General features: G+C 48.9%; 1 protein-coding gene across 1 annotated transcript; it reads right to left on the reverse strand.

The window, feature by feature from the left end:
* Positions 1–4,023: 4,023 nt before the first annotated feature.
* On the reverse strand, positions 4,024–13,774 carry LOC103674132 (polycystic kidney disease and receptor for egg jelly-related protein-like). Its single transcript, XM_040637097.1, has 4 exons — positions 13,620–13,774; positions 9,649–13,561; positions 6,252–6,850; positions 4,024–5,339 (listed from the first exon to the last, which is right to left on the reverse strand). Exons 1-4 carry the CDS (start codon positions 13,772–13,774, stop codon positions 4,502–4,504), a joined length of 5,505 nt encoding a protein of 1,834 aa, XP_040493031.1. The 3' UTR covers positions 4,024–4,501.
* Positions 13,775–24,368: the final 10,594 nt, after the last annotated feature.

The raw sequence follows: 24,368 nt of genomic DNA on the forward strand, positions 1-24,368 counted from the left end.
GGCGCCGCCTGCCGGTGAACCTGGGAGCCCCTGGCCTCAGGCCGCAGGGTCCAGCCAACTGCCGGGAGGGCGGGAGGGGGGGCGCGGGTCGCGGGGTCACGACCCTGCAGCGGCGAATGGGCAGGGCTTCCGGGGTCCCCGCCCCCTCCCACGCCCGCGTGGGCCTGCAAAGCCCACTGCTAATGGAACTATCGCGGCCCAGCTTCCCAACCGCCAGCCTGCCAAGGCCCCTTAGCTGGAACCCCCTGCCCTGGGGAAACCCCAGAGGGACTGAGAGTGCCCTGAGAGCCCAGGCAGGTCTGACTCTGGGTTTCTTGCTTTGCTTTGCTTTTCCCTCTTTCTTAGGTGAAACCCCGAGTCCCTGGCTTTGAGAGCTTTCTTCCTTTCTCACAGAAGCGGTTAACGCTGTCAGTGTCCCACCGGACACGCTGAGCTGCCTCCGGCATGTTTGCGGTAGTTCGGGTATCTTTCCGTTAAATATAGTTCTACTTTCCCCTGTTGGGGTTTTGACCCGTGAAATCAAACGAGTTGTTCTATTTCCAGGTATTCGGAGTTTGTGTGAAATTTTACCGTTACATGGATTTCTAACTTCAGTCTGTCGTGGTCAGAGAATGCATTCTCTATGGTTTTGAGCCCGTTACATTGAGACTAGTGTCTGGAAGCTCGTACCCCGGTGTGGCCTGCCTCGACGCCTTGGCCTCGTGCACTTAAAAACTGTGTGTATTGTACCGTGGTTGGGTGGGTTGGCTACAAATGTCGACTCCATCGAGATAGTTGGTACCCACACGTGACATCTGCTATGTCTTCTCTGGACTTTCTGTAGGTTTTCTATCACTTGCTGAGAGAGGCTGTTCATCTGTCCTATGGTATCTGGCAAATTGTCTGTTTTTCCCTTATTTAATCTTTTCTAAGTTTTATTTATTTATTTATTTATTTATTTATTTATTTATTTATTATATTATGTTAGTCACCATACAGTACATCCCTAGTTTTAGATGTAAGGTTCCATGATTCATTACATGTGGCCCACACATGCACCGTTCAATACGGTGCCCCTTATACTACCGTCACCTGCCTATCCCTTGCCCCCCCCCTCCCCTCTGAAGCCCTCAGTTTGTTTCCCAGAGTCCGTAGTCTCTCATGGTTCATTCCCTCCTCTGTTTACCCCCCCCTTTCTTCTTCCCTTTCTTCTACTGATCTTCCTACTTCTTATGTTCCGTAAATGAGTGAAGCCATACGATAATTGTCTTTCTCTGCTTGACTTATTTCACTTAGCATTATCTCGTCCAGTCCCGTCCATGTTGCTGCAAATGTTGGGTAATCGTTCTTTCTGATAGCTGAGTAATATTCCATTGTATATATGGACCACAGCTTCTTAATCCAGTCATCTGTTGAATTCTGTCCCTTTGGTTCATGTGTTCTGAGGCGCTAGTACATGGATGCACATTTGTGGTCATGTCCACGTGACTTGGTCCTTTTCTCATGATGAAATGTCTCTGTTTATCTCAGGGAATGATCTTTGTTTTGAAGTCTAGTTTACCCGATATTCATGCCAGATGAGATGTCGATTGTATCTCCATAAAACTGGAAAAGAAAATAGCCATACTAGCCTTTTAGGGTCACTGTGTCTATGACACGTCTTTTTTTCATTCACTTCCTTTCAACTGATATATGTCTTTATTGTAAAGTGGGCTTTCGTACGCAACGTTTAATATGGTTTTATTTTCTTACCCATGCTCGCCTTCTCTCTCTCTCTGAGTGAACCACACACCGAGGATAGGCCGTGTAAGGACAGAATAAGGCAGCCATCTGCAAAGACGGGAGATGGCCCTTACCAAGAACCGGATCATACTGGCACCCTGACCTTGGACTTTCAGCCCCAGAGCTGTGAGAAATAAATGCTTGCTGTCAAACACCACCACCGCTGCGCCCCAGTCTCTGGGATTTTGTTTTAGCCGTCTGAGCTGACTGAGACCACAGGAAAGGGCAGGGCTGAAAGCTCAGACTGGGGTCACCGGAGGCATGTAGGGTGGAGGCACACGTGCAGAAGGAGACAGACTCTGGTCTCCTCCAGTATGTAGGGGTGCCGCGGACAAAAAGACAGAGAAGCAGTGGTGGCAGCGGGGCAGGTGGGAAACCAGGGCGGGTGTGGTGTCCTGGAAGCCAAGGGAAGAGGGGATTCAAGAAAGGAGCAGCGTGGCCTGCTGGGTCAGAGCAGCTGAAGATGAGAAAGAGGAAGCTGGTGCTCCCTGGTCCTCGCTCGCTGACACCCTGTCCCCCCCACTTTGGATCAGGAGTCCTCAGGCCTGGGCCCGCACCACAGGTGGGGGTGGCTGTGTCTGCCGTAGGCAGCAGACAAGATGTGTTCAGAAGGAGCCCTGCCCTTCCCTGTGGCCTTCATAAAGCGGTGTGCCCTTTAGAGATGTCGCCATGCTGTTAGAAACGTGGCCTGGGATGCCCTTTGGGATCTGCACCCCACGGTCCTATCCCGCCCGAGCCTATCCAGCTCCAGCTTCCAGAGGGCCCTCTGGCCTGCAGTGTGCCCGTGGCCCCAGTCTCAGACCTGCTCTTCCCTCATGCCTTCCCAGCTTACCCCTTTCCAGGCCCCTCTGTACCTATGTATTCCAAACACTGTGCTCCCCTGAAGCCAGCAGGTCTGGAGGCTGGGCCGTTTTTCTGTGGGGAATTGAAAAATAAGGAATATACAAGGCATTTTAGTAATTCTGGGAATAACAACTACTCCTGGACTCTGAGGAGTTTAGCAAGCACTCTGATTTTCTTACTAGCAGATAGGACCTCTGGGTCCTTACAGCAATAGCATTCTTTGGATGGAGGCCAAGATTATATACTCTTCACTTTTTTCCTGCGTCTGCCTGAAGATGGACCGTCTGGATGGAGCATTTCATATAGGACCTATAACCACTCAGATACATGACCTTGTCTCATGAATACTGTTAAAGCTGTTAAGCCAGATCAACTAGGAGATGGGCTGGGAGAGCTAAGGGAAATATTCAAGAAGCAAGTCATGGTCTTTGGCAGAAAATAAAGTTAATATTGAATTTGAGCAGTCCATGGTTTTTAATATAAGAAAAAAAAATCCAAAAGGATAAACAATATCTCAAAATATTTTTTAAAGAATAGTTGCCAAAGAAACTACATATTTACAGATAAAAAGATGTGGACAGGAGGGTGGCTCCATTGGTGAAGCGTCTGCATTCCACTCAGGTCCTGATCCCAAGATCCTTGGATGCAGTCCCAATTCTGGCTCCCTGTTTAGTGGGGAGTCTGATTCTCCCTCTGCCGATCCTTTCTCTTTCTCTCTCGCTCCCTCTCTCTCTCTCTCACTCATATAAATAGAATCTTTAAAAAAAAATCCAAATCTGACCTATAGACACTATTGTGTTGATGGCATGGAACATGCCTCTGTGGGCCTGTGAGCCATTCCAGCACAGGGGCATTGAGTGAATAACAAGGGCTCGGGACAAAGTCATCACCCACCTCATTGGGTTGTCCCCCTTCACTTGTTCTCCATGTGGAGGGCAGGAGCCATCAGTATATACGCCCCTCACACAGAAATCACGGCAAGTCTCACAGGAGAAATCTCACATTTAATCTGGTAAAGCTTAAAGCGGCATCTACATAAATGAACACGCTTCTGAGCAGAACTATAAGAGTTATGAGCCCATATTTCTCTTAAACAATAAACCACATTTTTTTTATTATTCCAAAATAACTCACGATGCTAGAAGTAACCCAACGCCCATGTCGAGGATGGATATATACTTATAGTCAATATAGAACATTTACTATCTTTCAGTGTGAACCCACTCCCCCTCTACACACACACACATACACATGCCTTTCTGTTGTTGAACAAAATTCATGTCTAATGGCTGAAAAATGTTATTAGATTTCACATCTTTAAGGGGCAATGGCCGTAAGGAGTAGATTGGAAGCTCAGACTTCGGCCACACAGGTCCCATCCGTGAATTCAAAAGCAGGAGGACAGGTCCTAAACTCCCCACAAGGTCCCTCAGTCCTGGCCCAACTGGATTGTGGGGGTGATGGTGGAGAGGGCTCGGGGCTCAGAGGGGTAATCCAGGCCGGGTCCTCAAAGGGCAGTCCCAGAGGGAATGAGGGATTCACAAGCTCTTGGCTCCCAGACCCAGGGACACAGTCGCAGTAGCAGATGCTCGGCCCTGGAGAGGTAGAGTGGGGACCCTTTAGCTCTCTCTCCCCCAACTCTGGGTCTCTAATACTCTAAACTGTTGTGGGCTCCAAAGACACCGAGTTCCCGTCTAGAGGGAAACCAGCCCTGATGCCGCAGACCTGCCCTACACCCCAACACTCAAGAGGCCAAAGGTAGAGTTACTTCCAAATGTAGGGGTGTGCATTTTGAGTGACATGGGTAGAGAGCACTAGTGAGCCAGTGAACATTCCTTACACCCACAGAATGAGCATCTGGGGGGACTCTTGCCTGTGGTTCCTGACCCTGCCATGATCACACAACAATATAAACCATTTTGTTCCCATTGATGTTTCTGGTCTTCAGCCCCAGATACCGGCGGCTCTTGCTCTCTGGCTGCCCATACAGCATGTTGACAAACAACTCTGATTCTTCTTTCTCCCTGGGTTGGAGGGTCAGAAACCTAAACATAGCTCTTAGCTTGCGACACAGATAGGTCATTGCTTCCGCTTCGTCTGATGGTTCCTCATACACGGTCTGCTTCATTTCCTCATAGGCGGACAAAATCACTGCCTGAAACAAGTGCATCAATATACAGATCATCACCAGCATGAAAGATGAGAGGAATAGGACCCCCAGAACCCTGCTGTGGGAGAATTCCGTGTTCTGAAATGCTGAAACGCAATAGGAGAATATCGTCTGCGTAGCATGAATCGGGTTACTGTAGTTCCACTCGTGTTGCCCGAACACCAGGTAGCCGAAGGCCATGAACACAAAGAAGTACACGGACACCAGCAGCGCCACGTGGCAGATGCCGGGAAGGGCCGCCTGAATGGCCCTCTGAGCCAGCCGCACAGCATAGAAGAATCGGGAATACCTGAGGGTCTTCAAAATGGTCAGAAATAACAGGAAACCCAACACGATCCTCATGACGTGATCTACGTGAGAAACCGCGTGAAAGGGAATGAAATCCGCAGGGTTGGACAAGTAAAACCGAATGATGCCCGTGGCCAAGAAGTGCTTCCTGAAGAAGAGCACGATCAGCGCAGTAAATATGCATTTTAGAGCGAGGTTCAGCAGATTATACACGCTTCTCACGTAGGAGGCCCTCTCTTGCACGATGACATAGCCCTCATCGACCACGTAGGCTAAAAAAAAAAATCAAATTTATCTCATCACCCGAAGATGACAGAATGCGACCATTTGTAGACATCCTGGCTTCACTTTGAACAATTTGTGCAATTTAGAAACAAAGAATCTGTCTAGAAATAACCAAAACGGCATCACAATTTTTCAATACACCCAAATGTTTGCTTTGGGGAATGGGTCCTTTGAGCATGTACCCTTTTATCCAATATATGCTGTTCAAGAGCCACCCTTCTGGATCACCATTCTGAAAAAATACACACCTCCCACCAGTTTAATGCTTCCTGGTGAAAGTGTCAGGACGAGGCCAAGAGGCTAGCCTTCCAGTTCAGATCGGTCTGCTTTGGGAGACAGACGCTGTTGCTCATCACTGTATTTTATCTCCTGGTAGTTTTGGATCTGTGGTACAGTACCAGGAAAAAAGGTCCCTCTGAAGGGTTGTCTGAATCTGGATCCGGAGTTCGTTCCATCAGAACCAGCCTGTCTGTGAAATTTGTTATGTTGGGACCAGGGACAACTGCCTTTAGGTAGGCTTCTAAGGATGGTGGACATAGATGAAATCCCAATGAGCCTGTTGCCAGTTAGTGTCTTTGGTATTTTCCTGAGAGGACTGTCCACAGATCTAAACACATACACCCCCCAAGAAAAAGAATTTTGGGGCGATATACAGAAATGCTGGAGTTCTACACTAATTGGATGTGTGTGGTGTATCCAAGGTGCGTTCCAGTCGGCACATCATTTACGGAGGGGGCACCGAAAAGGCTTGCCACTCCGGGAATAGTGCGAGGCCTTTTCGCGTTGAGCGAAAGAGTCGCGATTGGGTAACTCCCCAGCTTTCCTGGTCACCACCAGGGCACCACGCCTCTTTGTTCCTATTGATCTTACCATGGTGACCTCACAGGGCAGCTGTGGGATTCACCTGGCAGGACACCCAGAATCGATGGCTTGAGGACCGTCCGAGTTGACAGCTTCAAAACAACAGTGGGCCATCTCGTGGGACACTTGGTTTGGGCAGCCGACGAGAAGCCGGCAGGGAGCCAGAGGTAGTGTCGTGGGCGGGCAGGTCGAGGCAGCGCGGCGGGCGCCGCAGGTAGTGGGCCGTCCCGAGCCGGCAAGAACCAGGAAGTCCACTCTGGGGGCTCCGCGCTGATGCGGCGGAGGTGCGCCCACAGCAGGCCCAGGCGGCGCGTGGCGCTCAGACGAACCGCAGGTCATCCGAGCGCATAAATGGCGCCGCCAGAAGCGGGCGCGCTGGGCAGCAAAGCCATTGGCAGGACGCAGGAGCCGGCGCACGCGGCTTCCGGGAGGCAGGCATGAGGTGCGCCACCCACGGGGACACGCCGCGCGCCAGGGAGCATGCTGCGCGGGCCGCAGGGCTGCCTTGAGCGCTGGGCCGGCTCCCGAGGCCGGGGCGTCCTCCCAGGCGCAGCGCCGCCATATCTCCTGCGCTGGGCTGCGGGTCTGAGAGGCAGGCGGGGCGGCGAGCCGAGGCAAGGATCGCGAGCGCGGCGTCCGGTACTAGACGCGACGGGCGTCCCGGAGAGAGAGGCGGCAGCCTGGGCCCTAGCCTGACGGCCGGGGAGGCTCGCGAGATGGCGCGATTCAGGCCGGGGCCTGGGTCCAGGTCAGGCCAGGCCCAGGACCGGCAGACTCAGAAGAGGAGCGCGGACGGGGGCCGCATGGCGCCGCCTGCCGGTGAACCTGGGAGCCCTGGCCTCAGGCCGCAGGGTCAGCCAACTGCGGGAGGCGGGGAGGGGCGCGGGTGCGCGGGGTCACGCGACCCTGCAGCAAATGGGCCAGAGCTTCCGGGGTCCCCGCCCCCTCACGCCAGCGTGGGCCACCAAAGCCCACCTTAATGGAACTATCCGCGGCCCAGCTTCCCAACCGCCAGCCTGCACAGGCCCTTGGCTGGAACCCCTGCCCTGGAAACCCCAGGGGACTGAGAGTGCCACAAAGGCCAGGCAGTCTGACTCTAGGGTTTCTTGCTTTGCTTTTGCTTTTTCCCTCTTTCTTAGAGTGAAACCCGGTCCTGCTTTGAGGCTTTCTTCCTTTCTCACAGAAGCGAGTTAACGCTGATCTGTCCCACCCGAGACACGCTGAGCTCCTCCGGCATGTTTGCGAGTAGTTCGGGTATCTTTCCGTTAAATATAGTTCTACTTTCCCTGTTGGGGTTTTGACCCGTGAAATCAAGCGAGTTGTTTCTATTTCCAGAGTACTCGGAGTTTGTGTGAAATCTTACACCGTTACATGGATTCTAACTTCAGTCTAGTCGTGGTCAGAGAATGCATTCTCTATGGTTTTTGAGCCCGTTACATTGAGACTAGTGTTAGCGCTTCGTACCCGGTGTGGCTGCCTCGACGCCTTGGCCTCGTGCACTTAAAAAAACTGTGTGTATTGTACCGTGGTTGGGGGGTTGGCTACAAGTCGACTCCCACTTCGATAGTTGAGTACCCACAGTGACATCTGCTATGTCTTCTCTGTGGACTTTCTGTAGGTTTTTCTATCCTTGCTGAGAAGGGCTGTTCATCTGTCCTATGGCTGACTGGCAGAATTGTCTGCTTTTTCTTTCTAGTATTATTTTATTTTTTTATTTATAAATATCACATACGACAAGTTTAGTTAGGTCCTGATCTACTTTCGCCCACACCTGCGTTAGTGCCCTTTACACCCGACTGCTGTCATCCACCTCCCGACTAGTTTGTTTCCGAGTCTAGTCTCTCATCATTCTTCTATCCCTCTTTCCTTTCTTCTATGCTCACTCTGTTCCGTAAATGGAGCAACGATATTGTTGCTGATTATTTCATAGCTTTCCTACCCGTCCATGTTAATTTGGTTCGTTCTGAAGTTATCCTTGATGCCAGCTTTTAATCCGTCATCTGTGAATGTTGTTCAGTTTCGGAGACATGGATCACTGTCCTGTACTCTCTTATAAGGAAATAGCTCGTTTTCAGGGAATGATCTTTGTTGTTGAAGTCTAGTTTACCCGATATTCATGCCAGATGAGATGTCGGATGTATCTCCATAAAACTGGAAAAGAAAATAGCCATACTAGCCTTTTAGGGTCACTGTGTCTATGACCGTCTTTCATTCACTTCCTTTCAACTGATATATGTCTTTATTGTGCAAAATGGGCTTTGATGCGCAACGTTTAATATGGTTTTATTTTTCTTACCCACGCTTCTTCTCTCTCTCTCTGAGTAGACCACACACCGAGGATAGGCGATGTAAGGACAGGAAATAAGGAGCCATCTGCAAAGGCGGGAGATGGCCCACTTACCAAGCAGCCGGATCATGACTGGCACCTGACCTTGGACTTTCGAGCCCCAGAGCTGTGAGAATAAATGCTTGCTGTCAAACACCACCACCAGCTGCGCCCCAGTCTCATGGGATTTTGTTTTACCGTCTGAGCTGACTGGAGTTACACAGGAAAGGGAGCAGGGCTGAAAGCTCAGACTGGGGTCACCGGAGCATGTAGGGAGGAGGCACACGTGCAGAAAGGAACAGACTCTGGTCTCCTCCAGTATGGAGGGTGCCGGACAAAAAGACAGAGAAGCAGTGTGGCAGCGGTGAGCATGGTGGGAAACCAGGGCGGGTGTGGTGTCCTGAAGCCAAGGGAAGAGGGATTCAAAGAGGAACAGCGTGGCCTGCTGGGTCAGAGCAGCTGAAGATGAGAAAAGGAAGCTGGTGCTCCCTGGTCCTTGCTTCGCTGACACCTCCCCCCCACTTTGGATCCAGGAGTCCCGGGCCTGGGCCCGCACCCACAGGTGGGGAGTGGCTGTGTCTGCCCTAGGCAGCTTAGACAAGACTTGTGTTCAGAAGGAGCCCTGCCCTTCCCTGTGGCTTCATAGGCGGTGTGCCCGCGGGGTACTTCGCCTGCTGTTCAAAGCTGGCCTGGCGAGCGCCTTTGGGATCTCTGGGTCCACGTATCCCGCCCGAGCCTTGCCAGCTCCAGCTTCCAGAGGCCCTCTGTCCTGCAGGTGCCCGTGCTGGCCAGTCTCAGACCTGCTCCCCTCAGTGCCTTAGCTTCGCACCTTTCCAGGCCCCTCTACCTAGTTGTATTCCAAACACTGTGGTCCCTGGAAGCCAGCAGGCTGGAGGCTGGAGGCAGTGATTCTTTGGGGAATTGAAAAATAAAAAGGAATATACAAGGCATTTTGGTAATTCTAGGAGATAACAACTCCCTGGACTACTCGAGGGAGTCTTAGCAAGCACTTCTGATTTTCTACTAGCAGATAGGACTCTGGGTCTGCTTACAGCTAATAACATTCTTTGGATAGGCCAAGATTATATATCTGTCTGCGTTTTTCCTGCTCTGCCTGATCAATAGAAAGCCATTCCCGGCATAAGAACAGCCAGATGTGTCTGCTGAACAGATTTTCCACTTTGATTCTGCTTAAATACCAACTGGGGGCTTTGCCCTCATTGTTGTGCCACACACGAATGGAACGGATGTCCCCCAGGTCCCTTTTCGTCGTTAGGAGGAAAGTGTTGATGCCTCCCCGGTACAGGGTTGGAAAATATGGATGGCTCAGACAATGCACGTCACTCTCACCTTCTGTTCCTTTAAGTTGGATGAAGACATCGGCCTTCGTCCCAGCACCACAACGGCTTCCTGTAAAAATGGTGACGAGGTAACATACCTTATCATAAGGATCATTATCAAGTAGAATTATCACATGTAGCCGAAGATACTGATCCATTTCATCCATCAGCAAGGCCCAGAAAGCTAGGATTATGTATGTGAGCATAATAAAAAGTACAGCGAAGAGGGTCACAGGGTTGTGGGTAATGTTCTTGATGACCTCCAACTGGAGATCTACTGCATTGGGGACCACAAACACCTTGGCCGTCAGAAAGTGGGTTTTCAGGTGTGTGCTGGCTTGTTTTATTAGGTCCAGCTGCCGCCGGGCCCTCCTGGTGTTCTGGCAGATACAGTGCACTCTTCGCCAGGTGGTCTTCTCTCCGAGAACACAGGTATCTTCTCTCCAATCGCTCTGGATCCCATACATGTCTAGGCAGCGAACGCTGAAAAGAGCGATTCTCACTAGCTTTTCACTGGCTTTCATGACAAAACGAGGTGCTTGCAGAACAACGACCAAGGTGCACTCAGCCGAGCCACATCGCTGAGCTATGACTTGTAGTAGAGACGCTGGAAGGCAAACCACACGGGCCTCCTTCACTGAACAGGCTGAGTCGAACAGGTCACTCTGAGTGGCCACGGGAGGGATGTCATGGGGCACAAGAAAGGTGGCGACCAGAGCACTGGGGGTAATTTCACTGCCGGCATACACCAACACCGTGAACAACACGGTCACTTCGGTCACAATGTGGACCAGCAACTCCTTCACTACACTGCTGTCCACCTCAAACCTAAACTGCCCTGTCGTCCTTTGCAAGGACTCATCACCTCCCTCAGGCCCGTTCTCGGGTCCCACCGTGAGATTAAATGTTGCAGAGCTCAAGTTTCTTCTGGCGATGAACGCTTCTGCTACATCAGGCATGATCTCGATCGCATCGCCGTTAGGTGTGGTTCCTGTCATTCTGAATCCAACCACATCTGCAGAACAGCTTTCCTGAGCATTCATCCAAGGAAAGGGATCACGTGCAAACTCACAGAACATGGTGGAAATCGGGGCATTTGCAGGCAAACTAGGAATGCTGCGTACGTTGAGCGTCGGACGAAAATAATTTCGACCCCTTTTCTCATTGCTGAAGACGTCGGTAACGTCCCACTTTTCAGCTTTCCTGACATACACGTTAAAGCTGGAGGCCGTCATGGCAGTGGTCTCATTCCCTGGTACTTTACCCTCCAATATTGTGTCTGCTAGTAATTCCAACACGTAGAAAGGCTCATCAACGACTTCATAGCTAACGGTCAGTTTAAAGATATTAGACAAACTTGTCAATATCCCAGTGCTCACGATTTCTATTTGTTCAGAGTGGAAGTCTGAATCTTTCTGCCGAGACTGTTGGAGGGCTCGATTGGCTTGCCAAACCCTCACCGTGGCGAGTTTCTGAGCCATTCGAGTGAATCCAGAGGTCGTCTGGGTTAGTTTAGTAACACTCATGACTACCTGGCTAATTTCCACCAAAGTGCTATTGGGAAGAATGAAAGTCTGGTTGACAAGGTATTCCCGGAGTCTGGCTTTGTCAGCTTGCAAAGTTAATTCAGGCTTCATGTTATTCAAAACAGAAGCTGCTATATACATGAGATAGCCTGCAGGTAAAAATTCCTGGTTGGCAAGCATAGTAGACAGTGATGAGTTTGGTCCCATGGTGAAATTGAATAAGCGATCAAGCACATCCTTCTCCGAGACTTCGTCCGTTGGAGCCCGTACGGTCGCGTACAACGTCACCTGAGAAAAAGCTCCTAGAGAGTCATACACCTGAACGTATATCTTCATGGCATAACGATTAGCCAACACCCCAACAGGGAGAAAGGAAGGGGGCGATGTGGACTCGCTCCCCAAATACAGGATGGCCCCCAAGGTGTTCTCTTTTACAGAACTGATCTGACCGAAACCATACAAGTCAGAGACTATCATTTTGTATGTAAGAGGGATGTTCTTATCCTTAAAATTATTACAGCGGATGACAAACCTGGTAAAAAATGCAACTCCTTTAGCTGGATTAATGGTGCACTCTCCGATTTCAGGGACATAGTTAATAATAAAGGGGTGCCTCAAGTCCAAGTTCTCCCCACTCCAAGCAGCTAGATGTGCAGAAATCCAAAACTTAGCTTCCGGAAAATCCTTAAAAGCAAAAGCTTTTATAGACAAATAAGCACCATTCCTCCCTGTCGTGGTGTGTTTCACCCAGTCAAATGTTATCTCATCACCCGAAGATGACAGAATCGACCATTTGTAGACATCCTGGCTTGCTGAACAATTTGTGCAATTTAGAAACAAAGAAAATCTGTCTGAAATAACCAGAACGGCATCACAATTTTCAATACACGAAATGTTTGCTTTGGGGGTGGGTCCTTTGAGCACGTGTACCCTTTTATCAATATATGCTGTTCGACCACCCTTCTGGATCACCATTCTGAAAAAATACACACCTCCACCTTTAACCGTTCCTGGTGAAAGTGTCAGGACGGGGCCAGAGGCCCCCTTCCAGTTCAGATCGGTCTGCTTTGGGAGACAGACGCTGTTGCTCATCACTGTAATTTTATCTCCCTGGTAGTTTTTTGGATCTGTGGTACAGTACCAGGAAAAAAGGAGTCCCTCTGAAGGGTTGTCTGAATCTGGATCCGAGGAGTTCGTTCCATCCAGAACCAGCCTGTCTGTGAAATTAATTGTTATGTTGGGACCCCCAGGGACAACTGCCTTTAGGTCGCTTCTAAGGATGGTGACATAGATGAAATCTGAGCCTGTTGCCAGTAGTGTCTTTGGATTTTCCGAGAAGAGGCTGACTGTGAATCTAAACACATACACCCCCCAAGAAAAAGAATTTGGGGCGATATACAGAAATGCTGGAGTTCTACCTAATTGGATGTGTGGTGTATCCAAAGGTGCGTTCCAGTCCGGCACATCATTTACGGAGGGCACCGAAAAGGCATGCCACTCCGGAACAATTAACGAGGCCTTTTCGCAGTTGAAGCGAAAGGTCGCATTGAGGGTATCCCCCAACTTCCTGGTCACCACCAGGGGAACACCATCTTTGTTCCTATTGATCTTTACCATGGTGACCTCACAGGGCAGCTGTGCGGATACCTGGCAGGACACCGAAGAATCGATGGCTTGAGGACCGTCCGAGTTGACAGCTTCTAAAACAACAGGCGTGGGACCATCCGTGGGACACTTGGTTTGGGCCACGAAGCCCGCGTAGGGGCCAGGGTCGTCGTGGGCGGGCAGGTCAGAGGCAGCGCGGCGGGGGCGCCGCAGGTCGGCCGTCCCGACCGGCAAGAGCCAGAAGGTCCACTCTGGGGGCCCAAGCGCCTTGATGCGGCGGGGTGCGCCCCACAGCGGCCCAGGCGGCCGTGGCGCGCAGACGAACGCAGGTCCACGAGCATGGGCCCGCCAAGCGGCGCGCAGCAGGGCAGCAGGACGCAGGGCAGCGCCGGCGGCGGCGCGGGCAGGCGAGGTGCGCCACCCACGGGGACCACGCCGCCGCCAGGGCTGCAGGGCCGCAGGGCTAGCTGCGAGCGCTGCTGGCCGGCTCCCCGAGGCCCGGGGCGTCCCTCCAGGCGCGCAGCGCCGCCATGTCTCTCTGCGCTGGGCTGCGGGTCTGAGAGGCAGGCGGGGGGCGGCGAGCCGAGGCAGGATCCGGGCGGCGGCGTCCGGACATAGACGCGGCGGGCGTCCCGGAGACGAGGCCGGCAGCCTGGGCCCTGCGAGGAGCCGGGGGCTGCGGGAGGTGGCCGCGATTCAGGCCGGGGCCCGGGTCCAGGCCCAGGCCCAGGCCCAGGCCCAGACTCAGGAGGAGCGCGGCGGGCCGCATGGCGCCGCCTGCCGTGAACCTGGGAGCCTGGCCTCAGGCCGCAGGGTCCAGCCAACTGCCGGGAGGGCGGGAGGGGCGCGGGTCGCGGGGTCACGACCCTGCAGCGGCGAATGGGCAGGGCTTCCGGGGTCCCCGCCCCCTCCCACGCCCGCGTGGGCCTGCAAAGCCCACTGCTAATGGAACTATCGCGGCCCAGCTTCCCAACCGCCAGCCTGCCAAGGCCCCTTAGCTGGAACCCCCTGCCCTGGGGAAACCCCAGAGGGACTGAGAGCGCCCTGAGAGCCCAGGCAGGTCTGACTCTGGGTTTCTTGCTTTGCTTTGCTTTTCCCTCTTTCTTAGGTGAAACCCCGAGTCCCTGGCTTTGAGAGCTTTCTTCCTTTCTCACAGAAGCGGTTAACGCTGTCAGTGTCCCACCGGACACGCTGAGCTGCCTCCGGCATGTTTGCGGTAGTTCGGGTATCTTTCCGTTAAATATAGTTCTACTTTCCCCTGTTGGGGTTTTGACCCGTGAAATCAAACGAGTTGTTCTATTTCCAGGTATTCGGAGTTTGTGTGAAATCTTACCGTTACATGGATTTCTAACTTCAGTCTGTCGTGGTCAGAGAATGCATTCTCTATGGTTTTGAGCCTGTTACATTGAGACTAGTGTCTGGAAGCTCGTACCCCGGTGTGGCCTGCCTCGACGCCTTGGCCTCGTGCACTTAAAAACTGTGTGTATTGTACCGTGGTTGGGCGGGTTGGCTACAAACGTCGACTCCATCGAGATAGTTGGTACCCACATGTGACATCTTCTGTGTCTTCTCTGGACTTTCTGTAGGTTTTCTATCACTTGCTGAGAGAGGCTGTTCGTCTGTCCTATGCTGACTGGCGAATTGTCTCTTCTACACTTGATTCCGTCCCTTTGGTTCATGTGTTCTGAGGCGCTAGTACATGGATGCACATTTGTGGTCATGTCCACGTGACTTGGTCCTTTTCTCATGATGAAATGTCTCTGTTTATCTCAGGGAATGATCTTTGTTTTGAAGTCTAGTTTACCCGATATTCATGCCAGATGAGATGTCGATTGTATCTCCATAAAACTGGAAAAGAAAATAGCCATACTAGCCTTTTAGGGTCACTGTGTCTATGACACGTCTTTTTTTCATTCACTTCCTTTCAACTGATATATGTCTTTATTGTAAAGTGGGCTTTCGTACGCAACGTTTAATATGGTTTTATTTTCTTACCCACGCTTGCCTTCTCTCTCTCTCTGAGTGAACCACACACCGAGGATAGGCCGTGTAAGGACAGAATAAGGGAGCCATCTGCAAAGACGGGAGATGGCCCTTACCAAGAACCGGATCATGATGGCACCCTGACCTTGGACTTTCAGCCCCAGAGCTGTGAGAAATAAATGCTTGCTGTCAAACACCACCACCGCTGCGCCCCAGTCTATGGGATTTTGTTTTAGCCGTCTGAGCTGACTGAGACCACAGGAAAGGGCAGGGCTGAAAGCTCAGACTGGGGTCACCGGAGGCATGTAGGGAGGAGGCACACGTGGAGAAGGAGACAGACTCTGGTCTCCTCCAGTATGGAGGGGTGCCGCGGACAAAAAGACAGAGAAGCAGTGGTGGCAGCGGGGCAGGTGGGAAACCAGGGCGGGTGTGGTGTCCTGGAAGCCAAGGGAAGAGGGGATTCAAGAAAGGAGCAGCGTGGCCTGCTGGGTCAGAGCAGCTGAAGATGAGAAAGAGGAAGCTGGTGCTCCCTGGTCCTTGCTCGCTGACACCCTGTCCCCCCCACTTTGGGTCAGGAGTCCCAAGGCCTAGGCCCGCACCGCACGTGGGGGTGGCTGTGTCCGCCCTAGGCAGCAGACAAGATGTGTTCAGAAGGAGCCCTGCCCTTCCCTGTGGCGTTTATAAAGTGGTGTGCACTCCGGACATGTCGCCGTGCTGTTCCCAACCCGGCCTGCGACGCCTTATGGGATTTGGGCCCCACCGTCCTGTCCCTCCCAAGCCTGCCCAGCTCCAGCTTCCAGAGGGCCCTCTGTCCTGCAGGGTGCCCGTGCGGCCAGTCTCAGACCTGCTCTTCCCTCGTGCCTCCGCATCCTGTCTCTCTCCAGGCCCTTCTCCAGCTTTGTATTCCAAGCACTGTGGTCCCCGGAAGCCAGCAGGCCTGGAGGCTGGGCCGTTCTCCTTTGGGGAATTGAAAAATAAGGAATATACAAGGCATTTTAGTAATCCTGGGAATAACAACTCCTGAACATGGACTCGGGGGAGCTTAGCAAGCACTCTGATTTTCTCACTAGCAGATAGGACTTCTGGGTGCTTACAGCAATACAGTCTTTGGATCAAGGCCAAGATTATATACTGTTGCGTTTTTTCCTGCGTCTGCCCAAGGATGGACCGTCTGGATGGAGCATTTCATATAGGACCTATAACCACTCAGATACATGACCTTGTCTCATGAATACTGTTAAAGCTGTTAAGCTAGATCAACTAGGAGATGGGCTGGGAGAGCTAAGGGAAATATTCAAGAGGCAAACCACGGTCTTGGCAGAAAATAAAGTTAATTTTGAATTTGAGCAGTCCATGGTTTTTAATATAAGAAAAAAATCCAAAAGGATGAACAGTATCTCAAAATATTTTTTAAGCAATGGTTTCCCAAAGAAACTACATATTTAGATAAAAAGAGTGGTTTGTGTGGGTGGCTCAGTCGGTTAAGTACCTGCTTTCGACTAGGGTCAGCCTCCTTGCTCAGCAGGAAGCTTGCTTTTCCCTCTGCCTGCCATTCCTACTGCTTGTGCGCCTTCTTTTTCTCTCTCTCAAATAAATACAATCTCTAAAAATAAATAAACAGAAAAAGAGTGAAACTAGGTTTAAAATAATTCCTATATCAAGACAATGAAGCCATAGAATGGGAGAAGATATTTGCAAAAGATATATATGGTAAAGGGCTGTTTTCCAAAATGTACAAATATCTCTTAAAACTCAAGGAAAGCAGCCAACCTCATTAAAAAATGGGCCAAAGACCTGAACAGACATCTCACCAGAGAAAATACACAGATGGCAAACAAGCATATGAAAAGAAGCTCCGCACCCTATGTCATCAGGGAAATGTGGGTGAAAATAATGAGCTGTCACTGCGTACCTATTAGCACGGCCAAAATCCAAATCCTGCCAGCACCAAACGGTGATAAGGCTGTGGAGCCACAGGAACGCTCCTTCATGGCTGGTGGGAATTCCAAATGGTACATCCACTTTGGCATGTGCTTTGGTATTTGTTGTAAAACGAAACATCCTCTCACCATACAGCACAACAATTGCGCCCATTGGTATTCGCCCAAAGAGATGAAACTTATATCCACACAACCTGCATGTGGATATTCATTGCGGCTTTTTTTTTTTTTTAAGATTTCTTTATTTGAGAGAGAGAGAGGTAGGTAGCACACAAGTGGGGGATAGGCAGAGGGAGAGGAAGAAGTAGACTCCCTGTTGAGCACAGAACCTGATGCGGGACTGGATCACAAGACCCCAAGATCATGACCTGAGCCAAAGGCAGATGCTTCACCAACAGAGCCACCCAGGCGCCCCTCATCGTAGCTTTATTCATACCTGCACCACTGGGCAGCAACCAAGACAGCCTTCAGTGGGTGAATGGATAAGTAAACTGTGATCCACTCAGACAACGGAATCTTGCTCAGAACCAACAAGAGGGGAGGTACCAAGCCATGAAAGGACATGAAGGAAACTTAAATGCACACTACTAGGTGAAGGAAGCCAGTCTGAAAAGCTTCCAGATTATACGATTCCTACTATATGACCTTCTGGGAAAGGCAAAACTATGGAGACAGTGAAAGATCGATGTTTGCCACAAGGTTGAGGGGAGGGAGGGTTGAATAGGTGGGAAAATGAGGACTTTCGGGGCAGTGAAACTACTCTGTATTGTACTATAATGGTGGATACATATCAGTATGTGTTTGTCCAAATTCGTAGAACGTAGGACACCAAGAGTGAGCCCTAAGGTCAACTCTGGATTTTGGGTGACCGTGTAGATTCACCAGTTGTGACAAATGAGCCACGTAGGGGAAGGCTGCTGATGGGGGAGGGGGCGTGCATGTGTGCGGGCCAGGGCTCTATGGGAGAATCTCTGTATCTTCTGCCCCAGTTGGTTGTGAACCTAAACCTGAACTAAAACAAATTAAAAGCAAACAAACAAACAAAAACCACAGCAACATAGAATGACATTCACATTCAATGTAGGGAAATTAGAACTAAGGAACAGAAACATTTGGTGCGGTCTGAATGAGAAGATTCACGGACAACCAATCCTGGAACTCATTTCTATAGAGACGATTGTCTGGCCACTTTATTTCAAGGCAGACTCTCTATTGAAGAGGAATTTGAGCAACATGAGCCGCCTGCTGCAGTCGCCGCTTTTCCTTATAAGATCCCGGCACTAAAAAATGTGAAAACAGAAAATCATAAACACCTTGTGGACTGATGTAAATTGTAAGGAACGGGGGTGGTAGTGAAATGAGGACAACATTGATATCCTGGAATGAAAACATGGTATGATGTTTCCTGCAATAATGGAAGTTGTTCATATGCGCTCCTTGCAATGTCCAAACACGACATCGACACTCGTGGTTCAATTCTAGATCTAAAGATCGAGATCTTTATGCATTTTATTGACAATTCTCACTGCTGTTCCCTCCACAGAGTGAATTTTCTCCCAACCAAAAGAATCAGAAGCAACTGACACACTCTGATGACTCAGGAAAAGTTGTCCAGCACGGCACTGTCCTCCATAGAACATAATTACGTGAAAATCTTTATTATTATCCACGTGATGATTTTTCTGAAATGAAGGCAAGAGAATATAGTTTTATGGATGATATCCATAAAACTTTATGGATTGATTAGGTATGTCTTTTTGCTCGTCCAAGCACCAGTGGCCCAGCAACAGAACACCCAGAGCTGCACAGTCATAATTCAGTTCTCTTTGGTACTTTGCCGATTTGCAGTGATATAAAAACCATTGCTTTACATATATTTTTTTCATTACAAAGGTGTATTTGTGAAGGTAAGTGGATAGAACATAGTTATGTAATTGTTTGTAAGCCTGTTTTATACCATTTAAATATTTAGACATATGGAGGAGGAGGAGTTAAGATGGCGGAGGAGTAGGAGACACCGTTTTCAGCCGGTCCTCCGAGTCGAGCTGGATAGGTACCAGACCAGCCTAAACAACCACGGAACCAGCCTGAGACGCAGGAAGACGCATCTGGATCTCTACAAATGAACATCTCCAGCGCTGAGTATTGAGGTACGAAGCGGGGAGCCATGAAACCATGCACAGATATCGGAAGATGAATAGAAGGGGGAGGGAGCCGCCGCGTTTGGGCACCGGGAAGCAGTAGCAACCTGCACGGGGGAGCAGGGAGACTCAAAAACTGGCACCCGCGAGAGAGCAGTCTGAGATTGTGAGCCGGGGAACGCACAGGACCAAACTGAAACGTAGTTCTGGTGTGCTCACTGGAACCGGACTGAGACAGGGAGCTCCAGAGCACATGGGGGCGGCTGGCAGGCGGGGGCTGGCGGTGTTAGAAACACAAAGTGCAGAGATGTGCCAGCCCTGGAAATGAGGGCTGGGACGCCGGGTGTGGGGCGCACATCCCGGGACGCTGCAGGGTTGAGCAGCACCAACAGAAACAGAGTTAAAGTGGCCAGAACATTAGTAGAGAACGGGCCGCAATCCTTCTGTTCCGTGACAGAGGCTGAAATTTGGCCGCTGCTGCTCTGACTCTCAGAAGAGGCACAGCAAACCGCCAGGGAAAGCCGCCAGAGAACAAAAGCCTGGAAATACCGGCTCAGAGAGTGCCCATCCCCATCCTCCCTCGCAGGGGACACGGAGACTCTACCCAAACAGGGTTGCCTGAGTATTGGCGCGGCAGGCCCCTCCCCCAGAACACAGAAGGCAGGCTGAAAAATCAAGAAGCCCACAACCCGGGCGCCTGGGTGGCGCAGTCATTGAGCGCCTGCCTTCGGCTTAGGGCGTGATCCCGGCGTTCCGGAAAGGAGTCCCTCATCGGGCTCCTCCGCTGGGAGCCTGCTTCTTCCTCTCCCACTCCCCTGCTTCTGTTCCCTCTCTCGCTGGTTGGCTGCCACATAAATAAATAAATAAAATCTTTAAAGAAGAAGCCCACATCCCTAAGATCCCTATAAAACAAGGGGCACGGCCTGGGACCCAGTCAATAATTTGGGCTCTGGAAACCCCGCAACCTCTCTTCATCAGAATGACAAGAAGGAGAAGCCCCCCCCAGCAAAGAAAAGACAGTGATTCTGTGGCCTCTGCCACAGAAATAATGGATATGGATGTAACCAAATTATCAGAAATGGAATTCAGAGTAACGATGGTCAAAATGATGAGTAGAATTGAAAAAACTATTAACGAAAAGGTTACTGAGAATATAGAATCCCTAAGGACAGAAATGAGAGCGAATCTGACAGAAATTAAAAATTCTATGAGCCAAATGCAGGCAAAACTAGAGGCTCTGACGGCCAGGGTCGCAGAAGCAGAGGAACGGGTTAGTGAATTGGAGGATGGGTTAATAGAGGAAAAAATGAAAATAGAAGATGGTCTTAAAAAAATCCACGCCCACGAATGTAGGTTACGGGAGATTACTGACTCAATGAAACGATCCAATGTTAGAATCATCGGCATCCCCGAGGGGGTGGAGAAAAACAGAGGTCTAGAAGAGATATTTGAACAAATTGTAGCTGAAAACTTCCCTAATCTAGCAAGGGAAACAAACATTCGTGTCCAAGAGGCAGAGAGGACCCCTCCCAAGCTCAACCACGACAAACCTACGCCACGTCACATCATAGTGCAATTCGCAAATATTAGATGCAAGGATACAGTATTGAAAGCGGCCAGGGCAAAGAAATTTCTCACGTACCAAGGCAAAAGCATCAGAATTACGTCAGACCTGTCTACACAGACCTGGAATGAGAGAAAGGGTTGGGGGAGCATATTTAAAGCTCTTTCAGAGAAAAACATGCAGCCAAGGATCCTTTATCCAGCAAGGCTGTCATTCAGAATTGATGGAGAAATAAAGACATTTCAGAATCGCCAGTCACTAACCAATTTTGTAACCACGAAACCAGCCCTACAGGAGATATTACGGGGGGTTCTATAAAAGTAAAAAGGCCCCAAGAGTGATACAGAACAGAAAGTCACAGCCAATACAAACAAAGACTTTACTGGCAACATGGCAACATTAAAATCATATCTATCAGTAATCAGTCTTAATGTAAATGGTTTGAACCATCCCATAAAACGCCACAGGGTTGCAGATTGGATAAAAAGAAATGACCCATCCATTTGCTGTCTACAAGAGACTCATTTCGAACCCAAAGATGCATTCAGACTGAGAGTAAGGGGATGGAGTACCATCTTTCACGCAAATGGACCTCAAAAGAAAGCTGGGGTAGCAATTCTCATATCAGATAAATTGGATTTTAAACTACAGACTATAGTTAGAGATGCAGAAGGGCACTATATTATTCTTAAGGGAAGTATTCAACAAGTGGATATGACAATTATAAATATATATGCCCCCAACAGGGGAGCAGCAAGATACACAAGCCAACTCTTAACCAGAATAAAGAGACATATAAATAAAAATACATTAATAGTAGGGGACCTCAACACTCCACTCTCAGAAATAGACAGAACACCCTGGCAAAAACTAAGCAAAGAATCAAAGGCTTTGAATGCCATACTCGACGAGTTGGACCTCATAGATATATATAGAACACTACACCCCAGAACCAAAGAATACTCATTCTATTCTAATGCCCATGGAACATTCTCAAGAATAGACCATGTTCTGGGACACAAAACAGGTCTCAACCGATACCAAAAGATTGAAATTATCCCCTGCATATTCTCAGACCACAACGCTCTGAAATTGGAACTCAACCACAAGGAAAAATTTGGAAGAAACTCAAACACTTGGAGACTAAGAACCATCCTGCTCAGGAATGACTCGATAAACCAGGAAATCAAAAATCAAATTAAACAATTTATGGAGACCAATGAGAATGAAAATACAACAGTCCAAAACCTATGGGATACTGCAAAGGCAGTCCTAAGGGGGAAATACATAGCCATCCAAGCCTCACTCAAAAGAATAGAAAAATCTAAAATGCAGTTTTTATATTCTCACCTCAAGAAGCTGGAACAGCAACAGAGGGACAGGCCTAATCCACGCACGAGGAAGCAGTTGACCAAAATTAGAGCTGAAATCAATCAAGCAGAAACCAGAAGTACAGTAGAGCAGATCAACAGGACTAGAAGCTGGTTCTTTGAGAGAATCAATAAAATTGACAGACCACTGGCAAGACTTATCCAAAAGAAAAGAGAAAGGACCCAGATTATTAAAATTATGAATGAAAAAGGAGAGGTCACGACGAACACCATTGAAATTGGAAGGATTATTAGAAATTTTTATCAACAGCTATATGCCAATAAACTAAGCAATCTGGAAGAGATGGAATCCTTCCTGGAAACCTATAAACTACCAAGATTGAAACCGGAAGAAATTGATTCCTTAAACAGGCCAATTAATTATGAAGAAATTGAGTCAGTGATAAACAACCTTCCAAATAACAAAACTCCAGGCCCGGACGGTTTTCCTGGGGAATTCTACCAAACATTCAAAGAAGAAATAATACCTATTCTCCTAAAGCTATTTCAAAAAATAGAAACAGAAGGAAAGCTACCAAACTCATTCTATGAGGCCAATATTACCTTGATCCCCAAACCAGGCAAAGACCCCCTCAAAAAGGAGAATTACAGACCGATTTCCCTAATGAATATGGACGCCAAAATCCTCAACAAGATACTTGCTAATAGAATCCAACAGTACATTAAAAGGATTATCCATCACGATCAAGTGGGATTCATACCTGGGATGCAAGCGTGGTTCAATATTCGCAAATCAATCAGCGTGATACATCATATCAACAAGAAAAGACTCAGGAACCATATGATCCTCTCAATCGATGCCGAAAAAGCATTTGACAAAATACAGCATCCTTTCCTGATTAAAACCCTTCAGAGTGTAGGAATAGAAGGTACATTTCTCAATCTCATAAAAGCCATCTATGAAAAGCCTACTGCAAATATTATTCTCAATGGGGAAAAGCTGGAAGCCTTTCCCTTAAGATCAGGAACTCGACAAGGATGCCCACTCTCGCCACTATTATTCAACATAGTACTAGAAGTCCTTGCAACAGCAATCAGACGACAAAAAGGGATCAAAGGTATTCAAATTGGCAAAGAAGAAGTCAAAATGTCTCTCTTTGCAGATGACATGATACTCTATATGGAAAACCCAAAAGAAGCCACTCCCAAACTATTAGAAGTTATAGAGCAATTCAGTAACGTGGCGGGATACAAAATCAATGCTCAGAAATCAGTTGCATTTCTATACACGAATAACGAGACCGAAGAAAGAGAAATTAGGGAATCCATCCCATTTACAATAGCACCAAAAACCATACGTTACCTTGGAATTAACTTAACCAGAGACGTAAAGGACCTATATTCTAGAAACTATAAATCACTCTTGAAAGACATTGAGGAAGACATAAAAAGATGGAAAGATATTCCATGCTCATGGATTGGAAGAATTAACATAGTTAAAATGTCCATGCTACCCAGAGCAATCTACACTTTCAATGCTATCCCGATCAAAATACCGAGGACATTTTTCAAAGAACTGGAACAAATAGTCCTTAAATTTGTATGGAAACAGAAAAGGCCCCGAATCTCCAAGGAACTGTTGAAAAGGAAAAACAAAGCTGGGGGCATCACAATGCCGGATTTCGAGCTGTACTACAAAGCTGTGATCACAAAGACAGCATGGTACTGGCACAAAAACAGACACATAGACCAATGGAACAGAATAGAGAGCCCAGAAATGGACCCTCGGCTCTTTGGGCAACTAATATTTGATAAAGCAGGAAAAAACATCCGGTGGGAAAAAGACAGTCTCTTCAATAAATGGTGCTGGGAAAATTGGACAGCTACATGCAAAAGAATGAAACTTGACCACTCTCTCACACCATACACAAAAATAAACTCCAAATGGATGAAAGACCTCGATGTGAGACAGGAATCCATCAAAATTCTAGAGGAGAACATAGGCAGCAACCTCTACGACATCGGCCAAAGCAACCTTTTTCATGACACATCCCCAAAGGCAAGAGAAACAAAAGATAAAATGAATTTATGGGACTTCATCAAGATTAAAAGTTTCTGCACAGCCAAGGAAACAGTCAGAAAAACTAAGAGGCAGCCCACGGAATGGGAGAATATATTTGCAAATGACACTACAGATAAAGGACTGGTATCCAAGATCTACAAAGAACTTCTCAAACTCAATACACGAGAAACAAATAAACAAATCAAAAAATGGGCAGAAGATATGAACAGACACTTTTCCAATGAAGACATACAAATGGCTAACAGACACATGAAAAAATGTTCAAAATCATTAGCCATCAAGGAAATTCAAATCAAAACCACACTGAGATACCACCTTACG

Source organism: Ursus maritimus, unplaced genomic scaffold, assembly GCF_017311325.1.
Source record: "Ursus maritimus isolate PB19 unplaced genomic scaffold, ASM1731132v1 scaffold_21, whole genome shotgun sequence".
NCBI lineage: Eukaryota > Metazoa > Chordata > Mammalia > Carnivora > Ursidae > Ursus > Ursus maritimus.

Excerpts from the sequence above, each read along its gene's own strand:
- LOC103674132 (XM_040637097.1), bottom strand. The coding sequence starts at position 13,774 with ATGCGGCCCGCCGCGCTCCTCCTGAGTCTGGGCCTGGGCCTGGGCCTG. Across the intron at positions 13,562-13,619 it reads GGGACGCCCGCCGCGTCTAT|ACCCGCAGCCCAGCGCAGAG; the intron begins GTCCGGACGCCG and ends CCTGCCTCTCAG. Across the intron at positions 6,851-9,648 it reads AATGGCTTTCTATTGATCAG|TACCGGACGCCGCGCTCGCG; the intron begins GCAGAGCAGGAA and ends CGTCGCGTCTAG.